General features: G+C 35.1%; 1 protein-coding gene across 3 annotated transcripts in view; it reads right to left on the reverse strand.

Moving 5' to 3' along the window:
• LOC122024673 (transcription factor bHLH121-like) overlaps positions 1–25,670 on the reverse strand; it is a 53,855-nt gene that overhangs the window by 12,228 nt on the left and 15,957 nt on the right. For all 3 annotated transcript variants that reach the window (XM_042583344.1, XM_042583343.1, XM_042583342.1), the window contains exon 2: positions 3,345–3,451. In XM_042583344.1, coding sequence (XP_042439278.1) covers positions 3,345–3,451 — 107 coding nt within the window. The remainder of the gene's footprint in view (positions 1–3,344; positions 3,452–25,670) is intronic.

A 25,670-nucleotide genomic window follows, 5' to 3' on the forward strand; every position in this document is an offset into this window, starting at 1 on the left:
CTACAATGGGGTCAAGGTATTTTGTTACTTTTATAGACGATTTTTCCCGTTGTACATGGTTATATCTGATGAAGGATCGTTCAGAATTGTTTTCTATTTTTGAATCCTTCTTCCTTGAAATAAAAACTCAATTTGGTACTTCCCTTCGAACTTTGCAAAGTGATAATGCACGCGAGTATTTGTCTACTCAGTTTCGTAGCTTCTTGACATCTCATGGTGTGTTGCATCGCACGTCTTGCCCTCATACCCCTCAACAGAATGGGGTTGCAGAACGCAAGAATCGTCATCTTCTTGAGACCACTCGGACTCTTCTTCTCCATTCTCATGTCCCTCATCAGTTTTGGGGTGATGCCGTACTTACTGCGTGTTATCTCATCAATCGCATGCCTTCAACCACTCTCCAGGGTAAAATACCTCATGAGGTACTTTATCCGCATCAGTCCCTTCATCCTCTACCACCTCGGGTCTTTGGTTCTATATGTTTTGCTCATGCTCTTGATCCCGGCATTGACAAACTCTCTCCCCGGTCTCATAAGTGTGTGTTCCTTGGGTACCCACGGTCTCAGAAAGGGTACAAATGTTATTCCCCTACTCTTCGTCGGTACTTCATCTCTGCTGATGTCACGTTCTTTGAGTCGGTTTCTTTTTTTGGTCCTTCCACTTCACAGGCTGAGGTTTCTCCCTCTCCACCTGCACCAGTAACTATCTTTTGTCCTCCGGAGGCGCCTCTATCATCTCCAGCCTCGTCTCCTCCTTTGCAGGTTTATCAACGTCGTCCTCGTTCTGCTTTGCCGCTGACCAACACTGACACTGCTGTGGGCACATCTTTGGAGCCAAGTCCTTCGTCGTTTCCTCCGGTCTCATCTCCTGACTCTGATGTTCCTATTGCACTTCAAAAGGGTATACGTTCTACTCGTAATCCTTCACCTCACTATATTTCTTTAAGCTATCATCGTCTTTCACCATCCTATTATTATTGTCTGTCTTCCTTGTCGTTTGTTTCTCTTCCAAGGACTGCAGGTGATGCCTTTGCCCATCCAGGATGGAAACAGGCTATGCTTGATGAAATGAGTGCCTTACAGAGCAGTGGGACTTGGGACCTCGTTCCTCTACCTCCTGGGAAGTCAGTGGTTGGTTGTCGATGGGTGTTTACGGTGAAAGTTGGTGTAGACGGCACGGTTGATCGACTTAAGGCTCGTCTTGTCGCTAAAGGCTATACTCAGGTATTTGGATTGGATTATGGAGATACTTTTTCTCCTGTTGCCAAGATGTCCTCTGTGCGTCTTTTTCTGTCTATTGCTGCAATTCGCCATTGGCCCCTTCATCAGTTGGACATCAAAAATGCATTCTTACATGGTGACCTACTCGAAGAAGTCTACATGGAGCAACCTCCGTGTTTTGTTGCTCAGGGGGAGTCTTCTGGTCTTGTATGTCGTTTGCGGAAATCTTTATATGGTCTCAAGCAGTCACCCAGAGCATGGTTCAGTAGATTTAGTACCGTAATTCAACAGTTTGGCATGACTCGAAGCGAAGCTGATCATTCTGTCTTTTATCGCCACTCATCTACTGGTTGCATCTATGTAGTGGTTTATGTTGATGATATCGTCATCACTGGTAATGATCATCTTGGGATTTCACAAGTAAAACAACACCTTTTTAAACATTTCCAGACAAAGGATCTCGGCAAACTCAAATATTTTCTAGGGATAGAAGTGACACAGTCTAAAGATGGGATCATTATATCCCAAAGGAAGTATGCAATGGATATTCTGGAAGAAACAGGAATGCTAAACTCAAAGACAGTCGACAATCCCATGGATCCTAATGTCAAGCTCCTACCAAATCAGGGGGAGCCTCTTTCAGATCCTGAACGGTACAGGCGATTGGTAGGGAAACTAAGCTACCTTACTGTCACTCGTCCGGATATCTTATTTACAGTAAGTGTAGTAAGTCAGTTTCTTAGCTCTCCATACAAAGAACATTGGGATGCCGTGACTCGCATTGTTCGATATATCAGGGGTGCACCAGGAAAGGGTCTTCTATATGAAGACAAAGGACATACTCAAGTCGAGGGGTATTCTGATGCAGATTGGGCAGGATCTCCCTCTGATAGGAGATCCACTTCTGGATTTTGTATATTTGTCGAAGGTAACCTTGTTTCTTGGAAAAGTAAAAAACAGAATGTTGTGGCAAGATCCAGTGCAGAGACAGAATATCGAGCCATGGCCATTGCTAGTCAAGAACTTATATGGTTAAAACAGTTGCTTCAGGAACTAAGGTTTGGAGAGGTTACACAAATGTCACTCATATGTGACAACCAGGCCGCTATGCATATTGCCTCAAATCCAGTCTTTCATGAGAGAACAAAGCATATTGAAGTTGGCTGTCACTTTGTCAGAGAAAAAGTCATATCTGGAGAAATATCTACTAGTTTTGTCAACTCAAATGATCAGCTAGCAGATATATTCACTAAGTCACTTAGAGGTCCCCGGATTGATTACATATGTAACAAGCTTGGTATATATGATCTATATTCTCAAGCTTGAGGGGGAGTGTTAGAATAATTATAGGGGTATTTTTGTCTTTTGGTGTATATCTTCTTTTCTATATAAAGACCTAACTCATGGTTCCCAATACACGAGAATTTAGGTTTTGCTTTGTACAATAATATATATGCAAAACTACCTGGTAATTTTACCAATCATTCAACTTCACCTTTGCTCTCTATCACTTTCTACTATGGATCTTATTTTTTAAATCACCTATATACAAAACCAAATGTCACCCCTAAAGGCTAAAAATATATATAAATTGAAGACAAGTTTAGTAAAAAGATATATGCCAATAATCAATTTAAAGGCACTTTATATAATATGTCAAACTCAATGGAATTTATTGTCAATTATAGTCACAAATTATGGATGAGATCAAAGAAATATTTTATGTTTACCAAGGAAACCTTTCTTTTAAATACAGAATAGAAGCAAATATGGAAATAAGGGTATCTTATATCAAACACAACAAAGATTACAAGGAATGTCTTTATTATGATCTTCATGTTAGTTCTCTGAACCTTGAAACATTTAAATTTGAAAAATGAAACAATGATCTATATTGGCTATATCAGCACTGTAAACTAATAACGGTTGAACAATAGATACTCTCATTCAATCAACACCTCAAAAACATATTTAATTGAGATAAGTTTTTGAGGTCAGGTAGCCATCTTCTAGTCTATTGTGTATAAATTTTTTTATTCCATTTTGATTTAAGAGTCAATTCTAGAATTTGGTTGTTCACCGTGTATGCATCGACTACGCATTAATCCAAGGAAGAAATTTTACCTAACGCATTTCCCAACTCTAAGAACTGTTCATTTAGTTTCTCTCTCCTCAATTTTTCTCGACCAGCTTTCTGGACCTTCCTTGCAGCAACCAAATCTTTCTCAAATCTGAAAAGGTCAGAAGAGAGGTGAATCAGTCTAAGTATTAGCAAGATGATGATGGATTTAAATGATATCTAAGCAGTGTAAGAAACAAATCGCATAACCTCACAGTACAATGAATATCATGCAGAAACTTAATTAGCACCTTGATGGTGTAACACTGTAACAAGAAATGTATTTGTGATGCCTTCCATGCCTAACACATATTGTAGCCCTATGTTGCATGCTATTGTTGAAACTTCCCATAAAAGCATGCTTACCATATCAACACTTACACACTTAGAATTAAGTCCAGCATGCCCTGTGGAAATAAGCTACAGCATAAGCAATACTTATTCTGACCTTATTAACATTCCTCTGAAATTTTGACATCGTGAGATTAACTTTGAGAAACTTCACAGGTTTTCTTTACTGAACAGAGATTCTTTCTTGGTCTGACCAAGCATAGCCAAAGCTCATCAAACAAATATAGAATATCAATCTGCAGGATGCATCTAAAGCACAAGTCTCCAGAGCAAGTTTTACAAGTCACATTCTTTTTGTTGAAATTTTCATTCTGCTCTAGAAGTCATTAGAGCAACTTCTAACTTGGTTTGCGCAGAAGGCTACAAGACAGTTAATTGAGGTTGAGAGTTGCAATCCATTTACTTGTTTGAATACTTTTACAGTATTACTCTTGGACCAGGATTGAGTATTGTTTAATTTATCATTTCCTACAAGCCAATTAATCGAGGTTCCGAGTTGCAATCGTTTTCCTTGTTTGAACAATTCTATAGTATTACTCTTGGACTGGGGTTGAACCATAAGATTCTCTTTGTCTACCCATCTTTAGTACAACGATAACAGGAACAAGGAGGAAGAACAACAAATTTCCAAATTAAACCTCCAAGCTAATGCATCAAGATCAAGTTATCATCCTCTTTTTCAAGTGACAAAATAAGGATTAAAATGACACTGAATTGATTTACTAGTCGATGATAGATTAGGACTCTTGGAAAGATGAGTCCTAGAAGCATGGGCCTCTTAGTTAGGAAATCTATGCGAGATGAGAGTCTAAACATGACTCAAACAAGGACTAGACCTTAGAGTTGGCCAGAGTCAATGTGTTAGTTGACTAAAGAGTGATTTCAGTCAACATTGATTGAGTCAACCAAGCTATCAACTCAGGCTGGGACAGTCGACTAGGCAATTGACTGAAGCAAGATTAGTTACAGGTAAGATCACTTGACTGGAATACCAGGATTGATTGTGATTGTCAGATGGCTCAAATGCTATAGTATATAATCAACTGGATGGAGACTCAATTGATTCAAGTAGTCGTAGTGAGTTAGGCAAAGGATCAACCAATTGAGGTAAGTTAAGAGTCGATTGGATTATAAGAGATAGTTGGAAACAAAAAGCCTATAAGAACTGGTTCAAGAACAAGCAATCCAGGGGAGATTTTGACAGCGTTCTTGAGCAGTTAAAAAAGATAGAAAGCAAATAACAGTAAGTGAAGGCTAGACAAAGAAGAGTTCCAATCTTGTTATACTTTTTTATTGTTGTAATTCATGATATTATTTTATATTGTTTTGTTGTTCATTGTAAGGAAGGTTATAAGAGGTTTCTTCACCTTAAGAAGACATTCGAGAAGAAAAAAGTATCGAGGGATTTTGAGAGTAACTCACTAATGAATGATAGATAATAGAGTAAGGGTTCTAAATCACGTAAACGACAAGTGTTTGTTTTTGTGTTGTGTCTATGTTTTGATATTCGACTGTGTAGTAACACAATTATAGAATTGAGTAATGCAAATGAGTGATGGGCTATTCACCATCCCCTCCCCCCTAACCTGATCAACGATCCAACATAGATAACATTTTTAGTCAACTCCAACTTGATTTAATCAATTTAACTAATTTAAGACAATTCCACTGGCTTCAACAACAAACTTATGTAGGATCAATTGATGATGTATATCAAATAGTTAGAAGGGAGTGAATAACGCTTCAAAAATTTTCTCTTGCTAATACTTAGCAACACCAATCAATTAAGTTAGTTGTAGAGAACATAAAAGAAACTATACAAGCATTAACGCAATAGATTTTGGGGTTTCGAAACTCTAGTCCTATTCCACGGGCTATTACTCAAATGGAAAATCACTCCGCAAATCCCACTATCTTTCTACTTCCTAGAGGTAGGAAACTTCTTACAAGAAGTCTTATAAAGCAAAGTTTGTAAGAAACAAACAATATAAGACTAAAAATTAAACAAGAGAGCACGAGAATGTTGGAGTTTAACACTATTTCACTACTATTTGCTAGCCTTGATAAGCTCCCTTTGTCTCTTTATTTATAACGTTCAAGTTTCCTTTTAATAAGCTTCAATCCATTACCCTGTAGCACTCTAGTTAATACAAAGCTCTGACTTTTAACTTTTTTGTCAATTGTTTTCTTGATTATGTAAGCTTCAACTTAGCAACCAATACTTCAATAGATTCAACCTGATTCCAATCGAGTGTATTACCTAGGAGCAAATCCTTTAGTCAACTTTTTCCTAATCAACTTGTAGCTTCGCACAAGGCATCTGATAACTAAACCCTTCCTCTTCCTTGCTTGATCAACAATCTTGTGTTATGACTTATATTCGGAATTCAATTAACTAGGCAGTCAACTCAACTCTCGTCAATCAACTTCGACTCTATTGGTTGAAGTGTACCTGATCGCGATTTGGAACCACTAGTTTGGCGATTCAAAGAATCTCGATCCTTAATTTACCTTAACTTTTAAAGGTAATTATGGTTCATGATTTGGAACCGCTAATTACAGTTCGGTTCACGATTCATGACGATTCAAGAATATTATTTATATTTTACTTTTAAAAAAATAAGACTTGAATTATTAAAGTTGTCTACGTATCCTCTTAGGGTATCGGGGAATCCAATCGAGTGTATTATCAGGGAACAAATCCTTTTGTCAACTTTTTCCTAATCAACTCTCGTCAGTCAATTCTCATGACTCTGTTGGTTTGAAATATACCCGACCACAATTTCGAACCACTAGTAGATTCAACCATAATTCAGAATTAAACCTTTAAAGGTGATTACGATTCATAATTTGGAATCGCTAATTACGATTTGGTTTAGGATTCATGACAATTCAAGATTATTATTTATATTTTAATTTTTTAAAAAACAAATTTGGAAAAAATAATAAAAAAAAGACTTGAATGTATTGAAGTTGCCTATGTATCCTCTTAGAATATAAGATAATCAAAACTCACATACTTTGCTTGCTTTTTTACCCTTATTATCTTAGAAAGTGGCATTATTTACTTACTTTCATATCTGATTCCCATAGTGATAGTTACTCTAGTATCAACATCATCCTATCACCTATGAAAGTTGCAATCATTGTATTCTTTTTACAACTCTCGTCCAATCAACAAGTAATACATGGGCTTCCAAAGAGTTAAAAGACAAAGTAGATTATCTTTCATCTAAGATATTACCTCCAAAACTAAATATCGATAGTAACGGTTGACACTGGATAAATTAGAATCTCCTTCGCTATAATAGAGAGGATGTGATAACTTTGGGGCTTTCATGACTACCATCATAAAATATTAAAATTCGGCTCGCTGTCTATTTCATTGAAATCAAAATAAGTTATAAAATAATTCTCAAGTTTTTTTTTGAAACTTGAGAATCCTTGTGAACGTTTCGTCCATTCTTATAATAAAAGTTATACCTTCTTAATTTTAAATTATTAATACCACTAATATTGTGCGTTTCAACCACATTACTTTCTAATCCATATTTTAAACTATAATATTTGTAAATATCATATAAATTATTTGGGGTATTTTATACCATAAAAGCATGATTAAGAGAAAAAGAATCTTTAAATGATATTAAAGCATTATAATACATCGTGACATTTTATGCAAATAATCTAATTTAAGTCAAGGATCTAAAATAGCTACAACTAAATAAATATCAAAAAAATAATAAAAATATTTCTTCCATTTTACATTCATTACTAACACATGTGAGATAAAAATCACTCATGATATATTCATTTAAAATTAAAGTTATATTATAAAAATTCATTACAACTAAATGAGTAGGATAGTATACACTAATAATTGCTCAGTTATATTATTAAATACTTTTATAATTTTACAAATACTATTATATATATATATATATATATATATATATATATATATATATATATATTCCATTAGTGAAAAATACTTTTAGAAATTGTAGGAGTAGTTAGAAAAGGGATCAAATTATATCCCTTAAAATAATCGTGGCGAAAGAAACTATGAACATAATTAGCGTATATGCACTGCAAGTACGATTAGATGAAGCTATCAAATCAAAGTTTTGGGACAACTTAAATGACGTATTACAAAACATTCCGCCAAATAAAATGATTTTAATAGGAGGTCATCTAAATATACATGTTGGAGTAAAAAATGAGGAATATAAAAGGGTGCATGAGGGTTATGGGTTTAAAATGAGAAATGAAGAAAAAAAAACTATATTAGAATTTGCGATAGCATATGACCTTATATTAGTTAATACATTTTTTAAGAAAAGATAAAAAAACACTTAGTCACGTTCAAAAGTAAGAATAATAAATCGTAAATTGACTTTCTTATGGTTAGAAAGAAGAATAGAAAGATTTTTAAAGATTAAAAGGTCATCTCTGGAGAAAGCTTAACTACCTAACATAGGTTAGTAGTATTGGATATACGTTTCAAGCATAAAATCAATAAAAAGAAAAATATATACGACTCCTAGAATTAAGTGATGGAAAGCAAAATATATTTAAAGAGAAGGTAGGAATACAAGTATTAGAAGGGGAGCCTTGGCGCAACAGTAAAGTTGTTGCCATGTGACCAAAAGGTCACGGGTTCGAATCCTGAAAATAGTCTCTTGCAAAAAGTAGGGTAAGGCTGCGTATAATGGATCCTTCCCCGGATCTCCGCATGGCGGGAGCTTCGTGCACCGGGCTGCCCTTTTTTAGGAATACAAGTATTAGGTGAAATATATGATGAATCTAATACAACATGGGACAAAATGATATCAAAGTTGAAAATAGCAGCTAAGAGTGTACTAAGTAAGTCAAAAGGACATGCATCACTAAATAAGGAATCTTGATGGTGAAATGAGAAAATACAAGAGAAAGTGCAGGGAAAATGAACAATTTATAAAGAATTATATATTTATAATAACGAGAAAAATTTTAAAAAATATATATAATATCCAAAAAAAGAGGCTAAGCAGTGAACGAAATAAAGAATGAAAATTTTGAATGATTATATCAAAAATTGGATATAAAAGCAGAGAAAAGAGACATTTACATAATAACTAAAGGGAGATAAAGGAAGACAAGAGATCTTATCCAAATAAAATGTATTAAAGATAAATGTAATAGAGTACTAATAAATGATAGAGAAATAAAAGAGCGATAGAAGAGGTATTTTCATCAACTTTTTAATACAGGTTTAAGTGACCAACTTAACTTAGGTAATTTAAGTAGAGGTGAAATAAATATAGAACTTTAAATTTTTAGCGTAAAGTTCAAACTTCATAGAACGAGTTTTAAATGGGATGCATAATGGAAAAATCGTTGAATCAGATGATATTCTGATAAAGATATGGAAGTGCCTAGGAAACAAGTATTGAATGACTTGCAAAATTATTTAACATGATATTAAAAACGAAAAAAATATCTTATCAACTGAGGGTAAGTACTCTAGTCCCCTTATATAAGAATAAGTGAGACGTACAAAATTGTGCAAGTTATCAGGGTATTAAACCGAGTCATACCATAAAACTTTGAAAAAAAAATAATAGAAAAAAGATTAAGAAAGGAGACCACAGTGATCGAAAATTAATTTGGGTTCATGCATAGAAGGTCGACAATAAAAGTTATACATCTTTCCAGACAGCTAATTGAAAAAATATTGGGAGCATAAACAAAATCTATACATGGTATTCATTGACTTAGAAAAAAGTTATGATAGAGTCTCAAGAGTAATTATATGGAGAATTCTAAAAAAGAGAGGTTAGCGTAACATATATTGAACTAATTAAGGATATGTACGAGGATGTAATAACTAGAGTAAAGACTTCAGGCGGAGTAACTGAAATATTTCCATTAAAGATAAGGTTACATTAAGAATTAACTCTAAGTCTCTATCTTTTTATATTAATTATGGGCAGTACCATGATATATGTTGTTTGCAGATGATATTGTTTTGGTAGATGAAACACGTGAATGAGTAAATGTTAAACTAGAATCTTAGCAGAAAACACTAGAAGGAAAAGGTTTTAGGCTTAATTAAATAAAGACAGAATATATGAAACTTAAGTTTAGCAATATTAGACGTAATGAGACAATTGTTAAGATAGAAGATGATGAGTTGCCCGGAACTGAGAGCTTTAAATATTTAGAATTATTTTTATAAAACGATAGAGGGATTAAGAAAGATATCTTACATAGAGTACAAACAGGATGGTTGAAATGGAGAGCGTCGGGTGTTTATATGAACGTAAAGTACCTCTAAAACTTAAGGAAAGTTCTACAAAATCGCAGTTAAACCTGCTATGTTATATGGAGTTTAATGTTGAGCTATGACTCGAGCACATGAGCAAAAAATGAGAGTTGTAGAGATGAGGATGTTAAAATGGATATGTGGACATACGAGGATAGACAGAATAAAAATTAGAGCATTAGAGGAAAAGTCAGAGTTGCATCTATTGAGGGAAAACTCCAAGAAACGCATTTAAAATGGTACGAGCATGTAGTTAAATGACCAATAAATATTCTAGTTAGGCAATGTGAAACTATGCCAAACACACATATCAAATGATGAAGAGGAAGTCCAAAAAAGACTTGGTTAGAACAAATAAAATAAGATAAAATTCATTTAAGTATAAATGATGATATAGTAAGAGATAGAGCTCAATGGTGTAAAAAGAAATGAATCTTGTAATAAATTATAAATTGAATTCCACTGTATTGATACATCATGTAAAATGTTTTTGGTCTCATTCAATTATTTTACAAAATCTACCCCATTGTTTTAGTATACTAGGATATGACCATAAATAAAAAATAACAATTTTAATTGATCTAATTTGATTTTAAAATTTGTATTCCATCTTGGAAGCATTCACTTAAAATATAGCATACATATCGAATATGGAAGTACAAATCCCTAATAGCAAGTTGACAGACAATTTTAAGTTCTTCAATACTTATACTATTAGGATATTATCAAATGATATTGAAAATATTTTAGAAGTTAACTCATATTCTTCTAAAATTAAACATACAGATATGTTGTGAGCAGTTTGTGCTTCGTAAATGACTCACAAGGGACAGGCGATTACGATTATAACCCGTCTAACCAAGTCAATAGATAACTAGACTGTTAACTCAATTAAGGGTCCAAGCCAAGTTTGATTCAAACCCAACCTATGGTTGGCCATGAGCAAAGGCGAGAAGGCCGGCTAAGGAGGGTCAGAGCATCCGAGGGATGCAGCTTGAAAGTAGAAAACCTCAAGACTTGAAGGTACTTCAAGATGAGGAAGTGACCTGTATACAAAGGGTGAAAGGTAAACAAGTAACTTAGGCAGACTTGACATTAGAACTAGCCAGAGTCCATATGTCAATTGAATAATGGTGAGATTCAGTTTACTAGTCATCCAAATATTTATGTACCCCAGGTCTGTTTGGGATATTATGGTTGGATATTGAAGGGTAAGGATTTGTCAACCATTGCTTCAGACCTTGTTAAGCAAACAAAAGGATGTCCAGTCGATTGAGGTTCATTTCAAGAAATAGAATGTTTCGAAGTGACTGAAGCAGTCGACTAGATTTCATTGGAAGAGCATAGAATGTCCGAGAGTCGCTTGGAGCAATCGACTAAGCACTAAGGAGTTGACTAATGGTTCAGACCAGTCCCAGCCGATTGATGTTGTAGCAACCAATTCAAATAAGACCGAAGGATGGAAGTTCCAACAGCACGATTAGAATAAGATTGACGGAGCATTTGAGTGATGGGTGACACTCAATTGACTGATGGTCGCCAAATCAACAAATAAGAGGACTCAACGAGAAGCTATAAAAGGGGACCATGGGGTTGCGAAATTGAAATCCACATAGTTCAATCATGCCTATATTATGTTTTATCTAAGCCTTCATTATGTTTATTATTCTCTTGTATTTGTTGATTGTTGTAGGAGATTTCTCTACCTCCAATGCTTAATTGAAGAGGAGAAAGTTAGTGGACTCTTTAAGGATAGGTCATGGATGTAGCATCTTGGGGACTAAACCACGTAAATCGAAAGCATCACTCTGATTTGCTTTTGTATTTGTGTTCCTTATTTCCGCTAGGCACTATTTTTGTAGAACACTAACACGCAGGCAAGTTATGGTATTCACCCCCCTCTACCACGCTAGCATACCGATCTAACAAGCATCGAAGGAGGTAAATAACGTTGCAAATAAAAATAATTATTTCCTCTTGCTACGATCCGAGCAAACTTACAAAACAAATTTGCAACAAAAATAATAGAAAAAATCACCTATCCCACACACAATGACACAAGTGAATCATTATCCTTTAGGTGGATCATTCCCAAGATGAAACCTCATGCAAAATTATCAAGAAAAATTTTAGGAATATAATAGAATTCTAGGATTTAGCAAGAAGGCTCAACAAAAAAACAATGAATCAATCTCTCTTGTTATTGTCTTCATGGCCTTTGAACCCTCTTATAAAGCCTCCTTCAAGCAACGAAATCTTGACACGATCTGGCTGACATGATAATCACCAGTCGACTGATACATATCCAACAGTTAACTCATATACTGATTTCCAATCGCAACTTATTCTTGCAACAACTACTTTATTTAGGGTTCATCCACCGATTGAAATTCAACGTCTTAGTCGAATCCCACGGCTTGCAACTGATTCCTGTGATTCCTCATATAACACCTACATTAGTTAATTAATCACAACTAATTAGTTAGCTAGCCTAACAAATTCACGAAACATTCAATACAGAATGTTTCTTAATCGATTGTATTAGTCGAATAGACCATCAATCAACTACTCATAAACAATCAATCGCTTGACCCATTAAAAATAACCATACAGTAAGTTTCCTAGTTGAATGCTCCAATCAACTGCCTTAGTGCAATTGACTCCAATCCATCTAATAGTCGAGTCCGCTTAAGTTGAGTTCTACCCACACTCAAGTAGCAGGCGGTTGAATTTTTTTTACTATTTGAATACATAATATTAATAAAAAATAATTAACTATATTAATAGCTCAATATAGAAGGGGAGCCTTGGCGCAACGATAAAGTTATTGCTTTGTGACGAAAAGGTCACGGGTTCAAATCTTGAAAACAGCCTCTTGCAAAAAGTGAGTAAGGCTGCGTACAATAGATCCTTCCCCGGACCTCGCATAACGGGAGCTTCATGCACCGGACTGCCTTTTTTTTTTTAATAGCTCAATATAAAACATATTAACTAAAAATAAAAAAGCTAGTCTAAATATTTTTTAAAAAATAATTTTGTATATACATATGGGATAATTTTATTAGACTTTAATTAAGCCTATTCAAATTACCAAAATCATAGTTAGAAGTTAATTAAAATTATTTATCTAAAATATTCAATTAAACCTGAAGTTAAAAAAAATTAAGTTTTGAAGTTTCGGCTTCCTACTTCGGAGGCCTCACGCGATGAACTCCTTGCCAGACTCAACCGTCTCATGACGGACGCCTCATCGGGCCTGTCACCGGACCGGCCCAGGCGACATGTGTGTAATAGGTCCGGACCCATCGCAAGGCTTGCACGACTGGTCCGGACCCTTTGCCGGGCTCCGACGACGTGTCGTGGCGCGCAAATGCCTTGCGTATGGCACCGGTCCCGGTGAAACAAGGCAAGATTACAATATATATATATATATATTAGCCTAACCTAATGATGGCAGGCAACAGGCGATGATCGATGAGAGTAGTTGCAGCAGGCGGCAGTAGCTACGACGGTTTAAGACAGAAGGAGGTGAATTTTTTAAAAATCAAAGTTTTTTTTAACCTACCGTTGCTTTGATGGCCTTAAAAGGCCGCCTTCAACAAAAGCGAGGTGGTCGATGTCCGCCTCCCGCCTAGGCGAACGCCTCACGCCTAGGTGACCACCTCAAGCACCATTTAGAACACTGCTCCCAATTATAATTTCACTCAACTCTACTGCCTTCTGCCACGAGACCTTACACTAAGCCCACTAGCTCTCTTCCCATGTCATCCTTCTCGCTCTACTTACATAATGCAGGTCCAACATGCTCCTGTAAAGCTTCTTGTCCCTCGGATACACCAAGCCCTCCAACATCATTTCATCCTTCTCACTTCAGTTGTGTACTCTACTTTGCAGAAACAGCTACCTCTGATGCTCCTTGATTCTTCACTAATCTTCCATGGATTCTAAGCTAGTAGAATACTCCATGTGTGTATATCTAAGTCACTTCACACTTTAACATAAGCACCCTTTACCCGGACATCAAAACTTATGATCGCACCAAAACCACTCGGGAACTTAAATTTTCAACAGACTCTACTCCAAGTAGAAATATCTTGTTCACAAGCAGATCAACATCCAGCTGATAGGAATATCGACTATGACTAAATTATAGTCGAGTCATCGCCTAAGTTAAGATCTACTTTAACCCTAAAGTAAAGGTCACTCAACTTTCACAACTCACTTAAGAGTTTTCTTATTGCAACTTTGCTTTGTCTAGGAGGTCATCTCTTGTCAAGTTCATAGTCCCTCAAATGCACCAAGTCCTCCACTTATCCGCATGTCATCCTTTACTAGTTCACCTATGTATTCCACATCTTGTGGCTCCCATCAATTGTTAACTCAATGTTACTCGTCGTGTGATCCCTCAAATGTCTTAAAGTATTCTTCTCTAATTTCCAATGGAGCTACAACCATCAAGCCAACACCAACTTGGTTGCATCAAATCAAGCTCCATGAGTAACCTCTAAGTTATTGAGCTAATAGTAACTTGGTTGTGCCAAGTTAAGCTTCACCAACACAACTTAATTCTCCTCATGTAACGGTCCCTCGGATCTCTCATACCATGTTTCTTTGATCTTCGATGGACCTCTAAACCATCGTGCCAATGCCAACTTGGGAGCACCGAGTCGAGCTATGTGAGCTTTGTATGTATTCTAAAGTTCATGCATCAATAACACAAGCAAATCTAACTTAAACCCTTTGCTGAAAACATGTAAACACCTTGGTCAAACACAATCCATTTAGGGCGCAAGTGCACTAAAATCTTATATATCTAATGGATACTAGCACCGAGTCAAGCTATGTGAGCTTTGTATGTATTCTAAAGTTCACGCATCAATAACACAAGCAAATCTAACTTAAACCCTTTGTCGAAAACATGTAAACACCTTGGTCGAACACAATCCATTTAGGGAGCAAGTGCACTGAAATATTATATATCTAATGGATACTTTAGAGTAGTCTAGATTTTTTTATGAATTCAACTCGAAGAGAACCTATTTTCAATAGTCAATTGCCTAGTTGACTTAAGTGAATTTAGAAGTAAATTTTAGTCAATTCAAACTGAAGCAAACCCTTTTGCGTGAGCAAAACATTTATTGTCAACTATCAAGTTGACTCAACTATATCTGCTAAAACTACTCAAGAATCTCAACTTTACTTAGATCGAGCTTATTCATTGACTACGACCTAAGACATATGTCCCTTGGTTGAGTGCACATATCAAAATTACAAAATAAATCTAACTTAATCCTTTTTCAAGCACATCAAAACAAACTGGTCGGATATAACCACTTGGGACATGATTACACCAATAGAAATTTCTCAGAATAGACAAAAATTTATAAACCAATTTAAATCATTTTTTCAAATATCTTCAAGCAAGACTGAGAGGAATATACACTTGATAATAAAAGAGGTACATGAACTTAACAAAGAGGACTTCATTTGTATTTGCATGATTCTTGAACATCTTAAATAATCCAAATCAAAAGGAAATTATTATAAACATTTGTTAGATCAAGCATATAGAACTACAAGTTTAGAATTATATAATATTCAAATTCCAATAAAAGGAATGTAGCAATTATTCTTGAACCTCTAGACCTCAACATTGATGTTGGTTCATAGGACTTTTTATCTGAAATATTTTTATAGATTTGCAAAAGAGGGTAGAGAATAAATGAACAAGAGGGCCATTAGAGAATAAGGTGAGACATTAGTAGGAGTTCCAAAGATGTAGACATCTTGATTTTGCATACAATATATATATATATATTGTTGTTTGCTAATTAGCACACTCAGAATTTTAAATTATATTTAAAATATTATTGAAAAGTTTAAAATGTCTAAATCATTAAATTTTAATACGTTTTTATATTTCTTAGAAAACAGCAAGAGAATTTTTAGAAATTTATTAATTTTCAAAAAAAAAATGGAGTTTTTATTAAAATAATTAGAATTTTTATTAGAATTAACTGAGATTTTATTTTACAAAAAAAAAAAAAATCTTATTCTCAATTCATAAAAGGGTTATAATCTGCATTAAAAATGTTTTTGAGATAATACAATTTCTCTTTGGATTCTAATGGTGAGACTTTCTTTTTAGTGAAGGAGTTTTCCTTTGGCTGAGATTTTATTTTTTATTTGAGATATTTTACTCTTTTTCTTCATCAATTTCATCCTAAGTTTCTAAATTGTACAACAATTTTATTTTGGTGCTATATCAATTGATATCAAAGTCAAAACTTGGTAGTTCAATCTCTATAGTATTTACCCCTTCATTCTCAATCATCTTTAAGCTTAGATGTCACCCTTATCCACCACTCTTCTTACTACTGATCTCCTTCGATCAAATTATAGTAAAACTACAATGCTCTCTCCTTATCTCTATGACTATCGGCCGCCTCAGCATCTAGCAACCTCATGATGAGTGCCTGAATCACACCAAACTCGATAAAAATTGCTTGATAAACAGTGCAAGCCACTCCCATTTGCGTAAGAAAAATTGTATCATACAATTTATATATCTGATCACTTCCAATTATAGGTTCCTATCCATAAAAAATGCAGCAACCAAAAGAACATTAACATTATTGTAGTGTGAAAAAAATAGAAAATGAAAAAGAAATATATTATGGTTGAAATAAAAAGAAAGTTGATTTAAAAAATGCACCTAAGAAAATAAACAATTGAAGAAAGAGGAAAATTCTACAACCTTAGAATTACCAACTCCTTTGTCGTGTTGTTGTCTTCCACTGGCACCTCTACTCATCCTCATATTATCCCAAATCTACTTTGCATTGTTACTAAAGAACCTAATGAATCACTACAAGATCTTGAACCACCACCCTTTCTTCCTGCACTAAATTTTAATAGGAAATGTACTTCATGCATTATATTTGCACCTTCTTTGCATAATTCGTGCAATCTTGTTGATCGCCTTCTTTTTTGCATTGTTAGACTCCTGCCGCTACCTTGTGAGGACCATCATCGATGAGTGGATGCCACTACTACTCAACACTTGATCCTTAATCAATTCCCACAAGCACACCAACTGAAGTGCAACTCCCTTTCCCCCACATGTCACACAACACATTGTTGGGAAGTCACCCTCAAACCCTGTTGCTTACTCCACCATCAGAGTTTTCATCTACAAGGCCAACTTTGGTAACAACTCTGTCAGCTACCTGAGCGAGGACACTCTCACCTTCTCTACTTCTCTCCCCAACTCCACCTACAATTGCAGCAAGACCCGGCTGGATCAACCGGTTAAGGCGTGGCATCCTTGCACAATGAGTCGTAGGGTCGAAGGTCCACGGACGCGCACTGGATGAATAATCTGGGCCGGCTGTGTTAAATTCCGGAGACACCACGCTTTACCCGGGCCAGCATTCACCGCTGATTTACCTCCTCCTAGGATCCCTGTGGGGCCAGGCCTAGGGGGCCGCTGGGCGGCGGGACCCGCCTTTTGCACAAAGAACCATTAGGACTTTCCCAACAACACTATCGATAGCATATCACCTCCTTAACAACACTCCCCTTGTATTTCCAATACCAGTTCGTCACTAGCTAATCACACGGGGCGCAGTGGACCATGAACAAAACAAATCTCAAATTTTTATTACAACTAAATTTTTCGCATTTTTAGCCAAAAACTTTATAATTTTATATTTTAACCCATTAATAAAGAAGAAAAATTGTTGGTATTGTAGCAGCAGCAACAACAACAACAACAACAACCAAGTATTTTCCCACTACGTGGGGTCGGCTGTATGAATCCTTTTACGCCGTTGAGCCCTATCTCCTATTATATCATCATCTATATTTAAATAAATTTTATCTTGTTTTATTGTTACTAACCAAGTCTTTTTTGGTTGTTATTGTAGCAACAAAAACAAAAAAAAGGTAAAAATAAATTGATGGAAAAAAGACATAAAAATAAAGGAAAAAAAAGAAGGAAAAAGGGCGTTGGTGCAATTATAGGTGCATCATATACTTTTGATATATTTGGTAAAGATTTAAAGTTAAGTTCATATGGTGTTACTTATGCTATGCGTTAACTGTAGAGGTGCGTTACTTGTAGTAGCAATGGCTAAAGTCCAAATGGGTAGACGTTGACTGAACATTTGGTAGAAAAGGAGACTCCAATTGGCACTAGCAAATTGGTGAAGTCCAAGTGTTGGCAAATTAGTAAAGTTTAAGTGGGTCAAAACTGGTTAGTCACTTGGCAGAAAAGGAAAGTGCATCAGGCTTTGACAGATTGGTGAAGTCCAAATAGGATCGTTGATTGGACATTTGGTAAACTAGAAGTCTTGCAAGTGGTGGCACATTTGGAAGGCCAACAGTAGTTGGTAGACAAAGAAGATTCGAAAGGCAAAGCCGCTTAGCAAATGAGAAATATTGGTTGGTTGACGTCAAACAAATACTAGGCAAAAGAGAAGACTAAGAGGCGAGGCAAATTAGTTTCTTTATGCTTCTTTAAATAGTTTGACAAATATACACATCAAACGAGGAAGAAAAAAAAACTTATTAATAACAATAAAAAGGGCAGCTCGATGCACGAAGCTCCCACCATGCGGGGTCTCAAGGAAAGATCCATTGTACGCAGCCTTACCCTGCTTTTTGCAAGAGGTTGTTCCAGGATTCGAACCCGTGACCTTGGTCACAAAGCAACAACTTTACCGTTGCGCCAGAGCTCCCCTTGTTAATAACAAAAAAACAAAAAAAAATTATTTAAATATAAATAATGATATAATAGGGAATAAGTTCAATGGCATAGAAAAATACATATAGCCGACCCATCTAGTGGGATAAGGCTTAGTAGTAGTTGTATGCTTCTTTATAAAGTTACAATTAATTGGCTAATTTTGAACGGTAATTTTGAACGGTAGTGTGAACAGTAATTTTGAACAGTGGTGTTGAACAGTAATTGTGAACAGTAAATTTAAACAGTACTTCTGAAAGCCTTATTATAATGTAGACAGTTCATTTAAACAGTGATTTTATTGTCTTAGTTTTATGTTATTCTTCCTCCCAGTGAGCCTCACCTGTAGAGAACAACAAACTTGCAACCCCGACTTGTCTATTGGTATTTTGGGATTTTCCTGTTAACCTTAGATAGTCAGCACAGGTTTTACGCAAGAATTCTCATGCCTGTGGGTACTTAGATAAGGACTGAGAAAGGAAAAAGAACATAAACAAATAATATAAACCACTGATTTTTTTTTTATTTTCAAACTAGTACAGAAAGACTTCTACTGATAAGCATATATAAACAAACAGTTTATACAGGACGCTTAATTGTTTACAGATAGAGACTGCTTACAGACTTGGGAGAAAAATAAACACACATACTTACAGAAATAAAAGCTAGAGGTTGCAGCACACTTGAAAACTTGCTTTCAGAGAGTGAGGGTCGCAGTCTAAAGAGCCAGGGTTGGTGAGGGCTTTTTATAGGAGAGGGAGAGAAGAGAGAGGGGGTCAGTTCCTTCGGGGAGAAGGAACCTTTCATCCGCGCTTTCAGGGAGAGGTTGAGGGGACCCGTCCATGAGAACAGGGCAATAGCTATGATTTGACCAAGTTTCTTTGGAAAGTCCTGGAGAGAGTCAAGGTCATGTACCCATAGTTTGTAGAGCAAACCATAGTCCATTAAAAGGAATGGACTAATGACTCTTCCTTTAATTGTTGGTGATTCATATGTGTCCATGTTTATATGTACCTTTCGGAAAGCATATAGGAGATGACATTGACATCCATATTTTTCTGAAGTTTCGCAGACTTTGGTTCTTTTGTTGCATTTCAATTTGGGGCTGCTTTCTCCTTCATATATGATTGTCATCCCCTTTGGGACTTATTCTTGATGTAATATTTTTAAGGTTTCACATAGTTCCGCAAAAGTTTGGAAAGTAGAGACCTCTGCAAGACGCCTTATGTAGATCTCATCTGGAATAGTGGTGGGTAGGCCCAGCAGAACTGCTTCCGAATTTCTTTATCTGGAGGTAGCAGCTGTAGCAGTTCTTAATTGTCCCAATGTTAAATAATTGGGCCTATGAACCTTAGGTTGTGCATTATTTGAAAAGGTTGTAATAGCCTGTGCATATAATTTTTCAGGTCTTTCTTGGGCTTTTTCTGGCTGATCTGTTTCCATACGTGATTTGCCCCCTGTTTTTAGTAGGGTACTGATAAAGAAATTGGGCCCAATGACTGTTTTGGCAGAATCAAAAGCATCTTCTAGTGAGTAGAAACCTCGAAATGAGGGAGTTGCACATCCTTGAATAGCAATTGTAACTTCTTCCCAGTCATAATATACTCCTGCTTGGGAACCTGAGTAAACTACATAACAAGAGAACTTTTTCCCAACTGGTTTTTGTATTGTTGTTTGGAAGTAATTAGCCACAACATTGATTATGGCTATCTTGTATTTTGTTCCACCAGGGATTGTGGGAATGTTCCATATGTTGTCCAGAAGACATGTTTGCATGTGGTCTAATTTTTCTCTGACTGGAAAATGAAATTGTTCTTCATAATGAATGAATTGTTGAAATTCTTGATTCCCGAATCTCATAGTTTTCATTGTAAAAGTGTTGACTTTCTTTTGTGTATCCATGTCTGCAAGACTAATGTTAAAGTTTAGTGTAATAATCGAGATAATGTATCTGCCAAAGAATTGTTACTCTCCTTAATGTGTTCCCATTGGATGGTTAATCCCTTGTTAATAATAGTGTCTGTAAATTTTAACCATCTTTTTGTACTAAGGCCTTTGGTTTGTTGGCTATATTTTACAATAGCTTCACAGTCTGTTCTGACTGTGATTTCTCTTTTGCTGCAAATAAAAAGTCTGAAAGCATCCAGGCAATAAATTACATCTAAAATTTCATAGTCTAAAGAAGTCAGTCGGCCTTTTTCTTTGTATTGGCCTGAAGCATACCTGCACAGTGCTTGTGTATTTTTAGGATCATATTTGTTGGATTTTCTGTAAAGAGCGTCTCACCATCCTATTTCACAATCATCTGTTTCTATAATCAGATAGTCTGTATCAAGAGGTAGTGTTAATTCAGGCAAGTTTTTACCATATTTTTTATCTGTCTAACCAGGTCTATATCTTGTTGGTTAAAATATTTTTGTCCTCTTTGTGATGTTTTATTGTACAAAGGTCCACTGATTTTTCCAATATCTTTTAGATATTGCCTGGCATAGTTTAAAAGACCTAAAAAGGATCTAAGTATTTTTGTATCTTCCATTTTATGGGGAAAATTTTGGATTTTAGTAGTAATATATGGCTGCAGTGTTATTTTCCCTTATCCAATTTCGGCTCCTAGGAATTCAATGTGGTTTACAGCTAGTTTCATTTTACGTCTAGAAATAATTAATCCATGGGTTTCAAATAAGTTAAAAAGAAGATGTAAATGTGCATAATGTTCTTTTGTTTTAGAAAAAACTAATACATCGTCTATATATACACGTGTACAATTGGATAGGTTTCTAAATATATTATCCATTTTTCTTTGGAATATTTGTGGTGCTACTTTTAAACCAAAAGGCATTACTAGTCATTCAAATTGTCCTTCAGGGCAGGAGAAAGCTGCCCATTCTACTGAGTCTGGATGCAAATTTACTTGCCAAAACCCAGATTTCATGTCAAACTTAGAATACCACTTTGAGTCTTGTATTTTATTTAGTAGTTGATCTTTATCTAGAATTTTATATCCATATTCTTGACAGTTATCATTAAGCCTTTTATAATTGAAAATCATTCGGGATTGCCCTCTTTTTTGTTCAGATCCTTTGTTTACTATGAAGGCAGGACTTTTATATCTAGAAGTAGAACGTTGGATAACCCCAAGTTTTAATAATTGTTGAATGTGATTTTTACATTCTTCGGCTTCCCAGTTTGTATATTGCAATTCTTGTGCTTTTATAGTTAAGTCTGGGTTTATTAATGATAAGTGGCAATATATTTTATCTCTATCCCAATATTTAGTGGAGTTGTCTCCTATGATTTCTAGCTTTTCTAATCTAGAAATTATATCGTCTAGATTTTCTTGTTTTAAAATAAACTGGATTAATGTTTTTGGTGCTAAAAAGTCTTTTGGTATTTCTAGAGAATTAAAAAGATCCTCGTCTAATAAGTTATCAAAAATGTTATCCTCTTGAAATTCTTGAAAGTTAAGTTATAAATGGGTTGTTGGTGTATTAGGCAGGAGCCTTTACACGTATTTTGGTTTTTGCAATTACAAATTATTTGACTATGTGTTTTGGGAGGTACTACTTTAGGTGGAGGTAGTGCTGATGAGGCAGGGATATTTTGAGGAGTACCTCCATATTTTTGTACTAATGCTGAATAGTCAGAGACGATAGGGGATACAATAGGGGTAGAGAGAAAAAGAGCATAATCCTTAGTCAACAGGAGAGCACGATCGGGTTGGACAAGAAAATTGAGTCCTAGTATTAAGTGAATATCTGAGTGTAGTAATGGTTTTATCCAAAGTTTAGATAGTGATAGGGGTGGACTAAAAGTGTCACAGTTATTATAAAAACGGAGGTGTATATTTTTAACAAACTTCGTACTGGTTAGGGTTTGACCATCAAACTGAGTACTTATCATTGGATGAGTAACAGTCTTGATGAAGGAAGAGGGCAGAACTGCTAGAAGGGTTTTTTCATCAATTGTGGAGTTAGTAGCTCCACTATCTAGAAAGGCATGAAGTGTAAATTCATGACCATGAATATCGGCCAAACAGCGGACGCGAATGTCCATTGTACGACCGGTATTACAAACACTGGGTGTTTTAATAAATACCATATCTAAGTTTTGTTGAGATTCAATGACTATTATTTGTTTACCTTTATCTACTCGATGTATCTTATGTGACTGGTCTTTTGGCCTGATTAAATTTATTTCATCTTTTAGGTTGTTAAGTCTGGTTTCTAAGACTGCAATTCTTGTCTCAAGAAGTAGATTTCTCGGGGATCCTGAACTTATAGATGTTGGTATAGAAATACCAAAATTTTGCTCTAGGCAAATTGTACAACATTGTTGTTTACACAAAGTACACCTTCCTCTTTTGTCTATAGAAGGATAATAACCACAGAGAAAACAAGGTGCATTAATGGTTCCCGATTTTAAAGTCCATTGATGTGAACAGTCGGGATATGTATCTAAAGCAAGTGATAATACCTGTTTGAGTATCATATCAAATGGTCGATATGTCTCATCCTATTGTTCTTCTAAGTCATTTAAATCTTCTTTTAATGTATCTATAGTGAAATTATATCTTGGTGGTTGTAAGAAAGAATTTATTAAGGTATAGTCTGATGATGATGAGATTTCTTCTATGTCGTCAATTGAGACTATTGAGTATATTGAAGATGTGTCTGAAACATCTGGTTGGATTTCTACTAAATCCATGTTTGTACTATTTATTAACTGTGTCTCTCTTGTGTTAAGGTTTTTCTTTGTAGAACATGCTGAAGAAAGATGTCCTGGTTCGTGACAAGCGAAACATGTGATGATGTTTGCATATGTTTTCTTAGGTTTATATTTTCTTACATGTTTGTCTTTATTTAGGTAGGGTTTCCGTTCATTACTTTTTCAGACAAAATATGTTTTCCCTTATGTCGTGTTTGTATATTAGGTTTATGAGGCTGTTTTCCTTTTCTTTTTTTGTTTATGCGGATTAGCTCCATATTGTTGTGGAGTATAAATTTGACTACAAAAATCGTAATGTTAGTTTTTAAGTTGTTTTTGTATTTGTATATAGGTACATTTTTCTTTCAGTACTGCTATAATGTGTTGTATTCTTATTTCTATGTTATCATATTGTGGAGGTACTTTCATATCTGCCCATGCTTTATGGATTTCTTTTCCTAAATCTCCTGGTAATTTACTAAACAATCTTTCTCCTAATTTAGGATTACAATAATTTCCTGAGATTGTTGTTAGGGCCAAAAAAATCATTACAAAATGGTTTGATCCAGTTCCAACTAAGAAGCTGTAATTGCTCTAAGTCTCTCATTGCTTCTCTTTGTCTTAGGTCTAAGCCTGTATTAGCATCTTTAGCTGTTAACATGCGATGTATAGTATAACAAAAATTTAGTATATTATTTCCTTGAGCTGCTATTCTAGCAATGCCTTCTGAAAATTTTTGTTTATATGATTCCCATGCAGCTCTTGCTACATCTCCTAAGTAATTTTCTCCTATTCGCATCATAGCTTCACCTGATTCAATGTCAAGTTCATGTTTTGCTTGATAATCCCTTTGGACTGAAACAATCCATTGTTCTAGATATGTGTCATACATTTGGGGATCATCACATTCTGTTATATTTAATAGTACAGAGTTTTTTCCGAAATAAGTAATTTCTGGTGGTCGTCTTTTTCCTATTGTTTTAAGTAATGGATTATTATTAGTGTATGGAGCAATCCTAGTTCTAGGGGATGCCCTTGGCCATAATCCCTTGTTCCCATGAAACTTTTAGGATACTGTGTGGCTAATGGAGGTATATTTAAGGGTATTGGCCCAGATGGTCGAGATGTCCCTGATGACTCGGCGGGATTCATAAGATTTATTTGTGGGAGTTTTCTAGCAATTATATTCTGATCATCATCAAAATATAGCTCTCAATCCCATTCTAATCTATGTAATTTTTTTTCATTGTGTTCAAATTCTAACAGTTCTTCTGTATTTTTATGGGATGTTAATCCGGTAGGAGTATACATGTATTCGTCTAGGTCATCATAAAAACCTTGAAACTCTTGAGTATTGGTTTCTTCAAGTATACTTTCAATATTCATTAAATTAAAGTTTTCTCCTTCTTCTTCTTCTTTTTCATCTTGAGAAGTAGAGGGTTGATAGTCATTAAACCTGACTATTGTTTTTCCATGCTTATTTTTGTACATAATAGATTCTTTTGGTTTTAATGTTCTTTGTTGTGTATTGAGGTCTAGGTTCAGATTCCAATCTAATCCTGCTAAGCTTTCAGAAGAGAAATCCTTTGGTTCCAAAAAGGATATCCCTTTTGATGTCAAGGCCTTTATAATAGAATTTATTTGGACTTTGTAACTATTATTAATTTGTGTCATTGTTTTTCCTAAGAAGATTATGTCAATTTGTATGTTGTTTCTTAGAAAATTTCCATATCCTTTTGCATGAATGTTTATTTTGATATGTTTAATAAAATCCTCTATAGTCATATTAAAATTCGGACAGAAATATATTATTCCAAGGTTGTTATTCATATCTACTTCTATAGGGCCAATAATTGCCTGTTCTGTTTCTGAAAAACGAGAATAATAGAGGACTAAAAATACTTTAGCCCCTATCTTTTTCTTCTAAGTCCTCTAAGTCTTATTACCAATAGTTCTAGATGGATATATTTATGCCTTCTTTGTGATAGTGCCCTTGCTGATTCTATGGTCATGAGAGTCAAGTGTTTTCTCTTTCATCTGGTAAATGTAGTGGTTGTGTCCTATGATGCCTATAAAGTGCTGTTGAAAAATTTAGTAATCCTTGGTTATATAATCGTCTTGGATTTAATATAATCGTCTTGGATTTAAAGTTATTATTTGTCTATCTGAGAAAGTAACCATATTACTTTCAACATCTATTAGGTCTTCTAATTGATATGTACT

Source organism: Zingiber officinale, chromosome 9B, assembly GCF_018446385.1.
Source record: "Zingiber officinale cultivar Zhangliang chromosome 9B, Zo_v1.1, whole genome shotgun sequence".
NCBI lineage: Eukaryota > Viridiplantae > Streptophyta > Magnoliopsida > Zingiberales > Zingiberaceae > Zingiber > Zingiber officinale.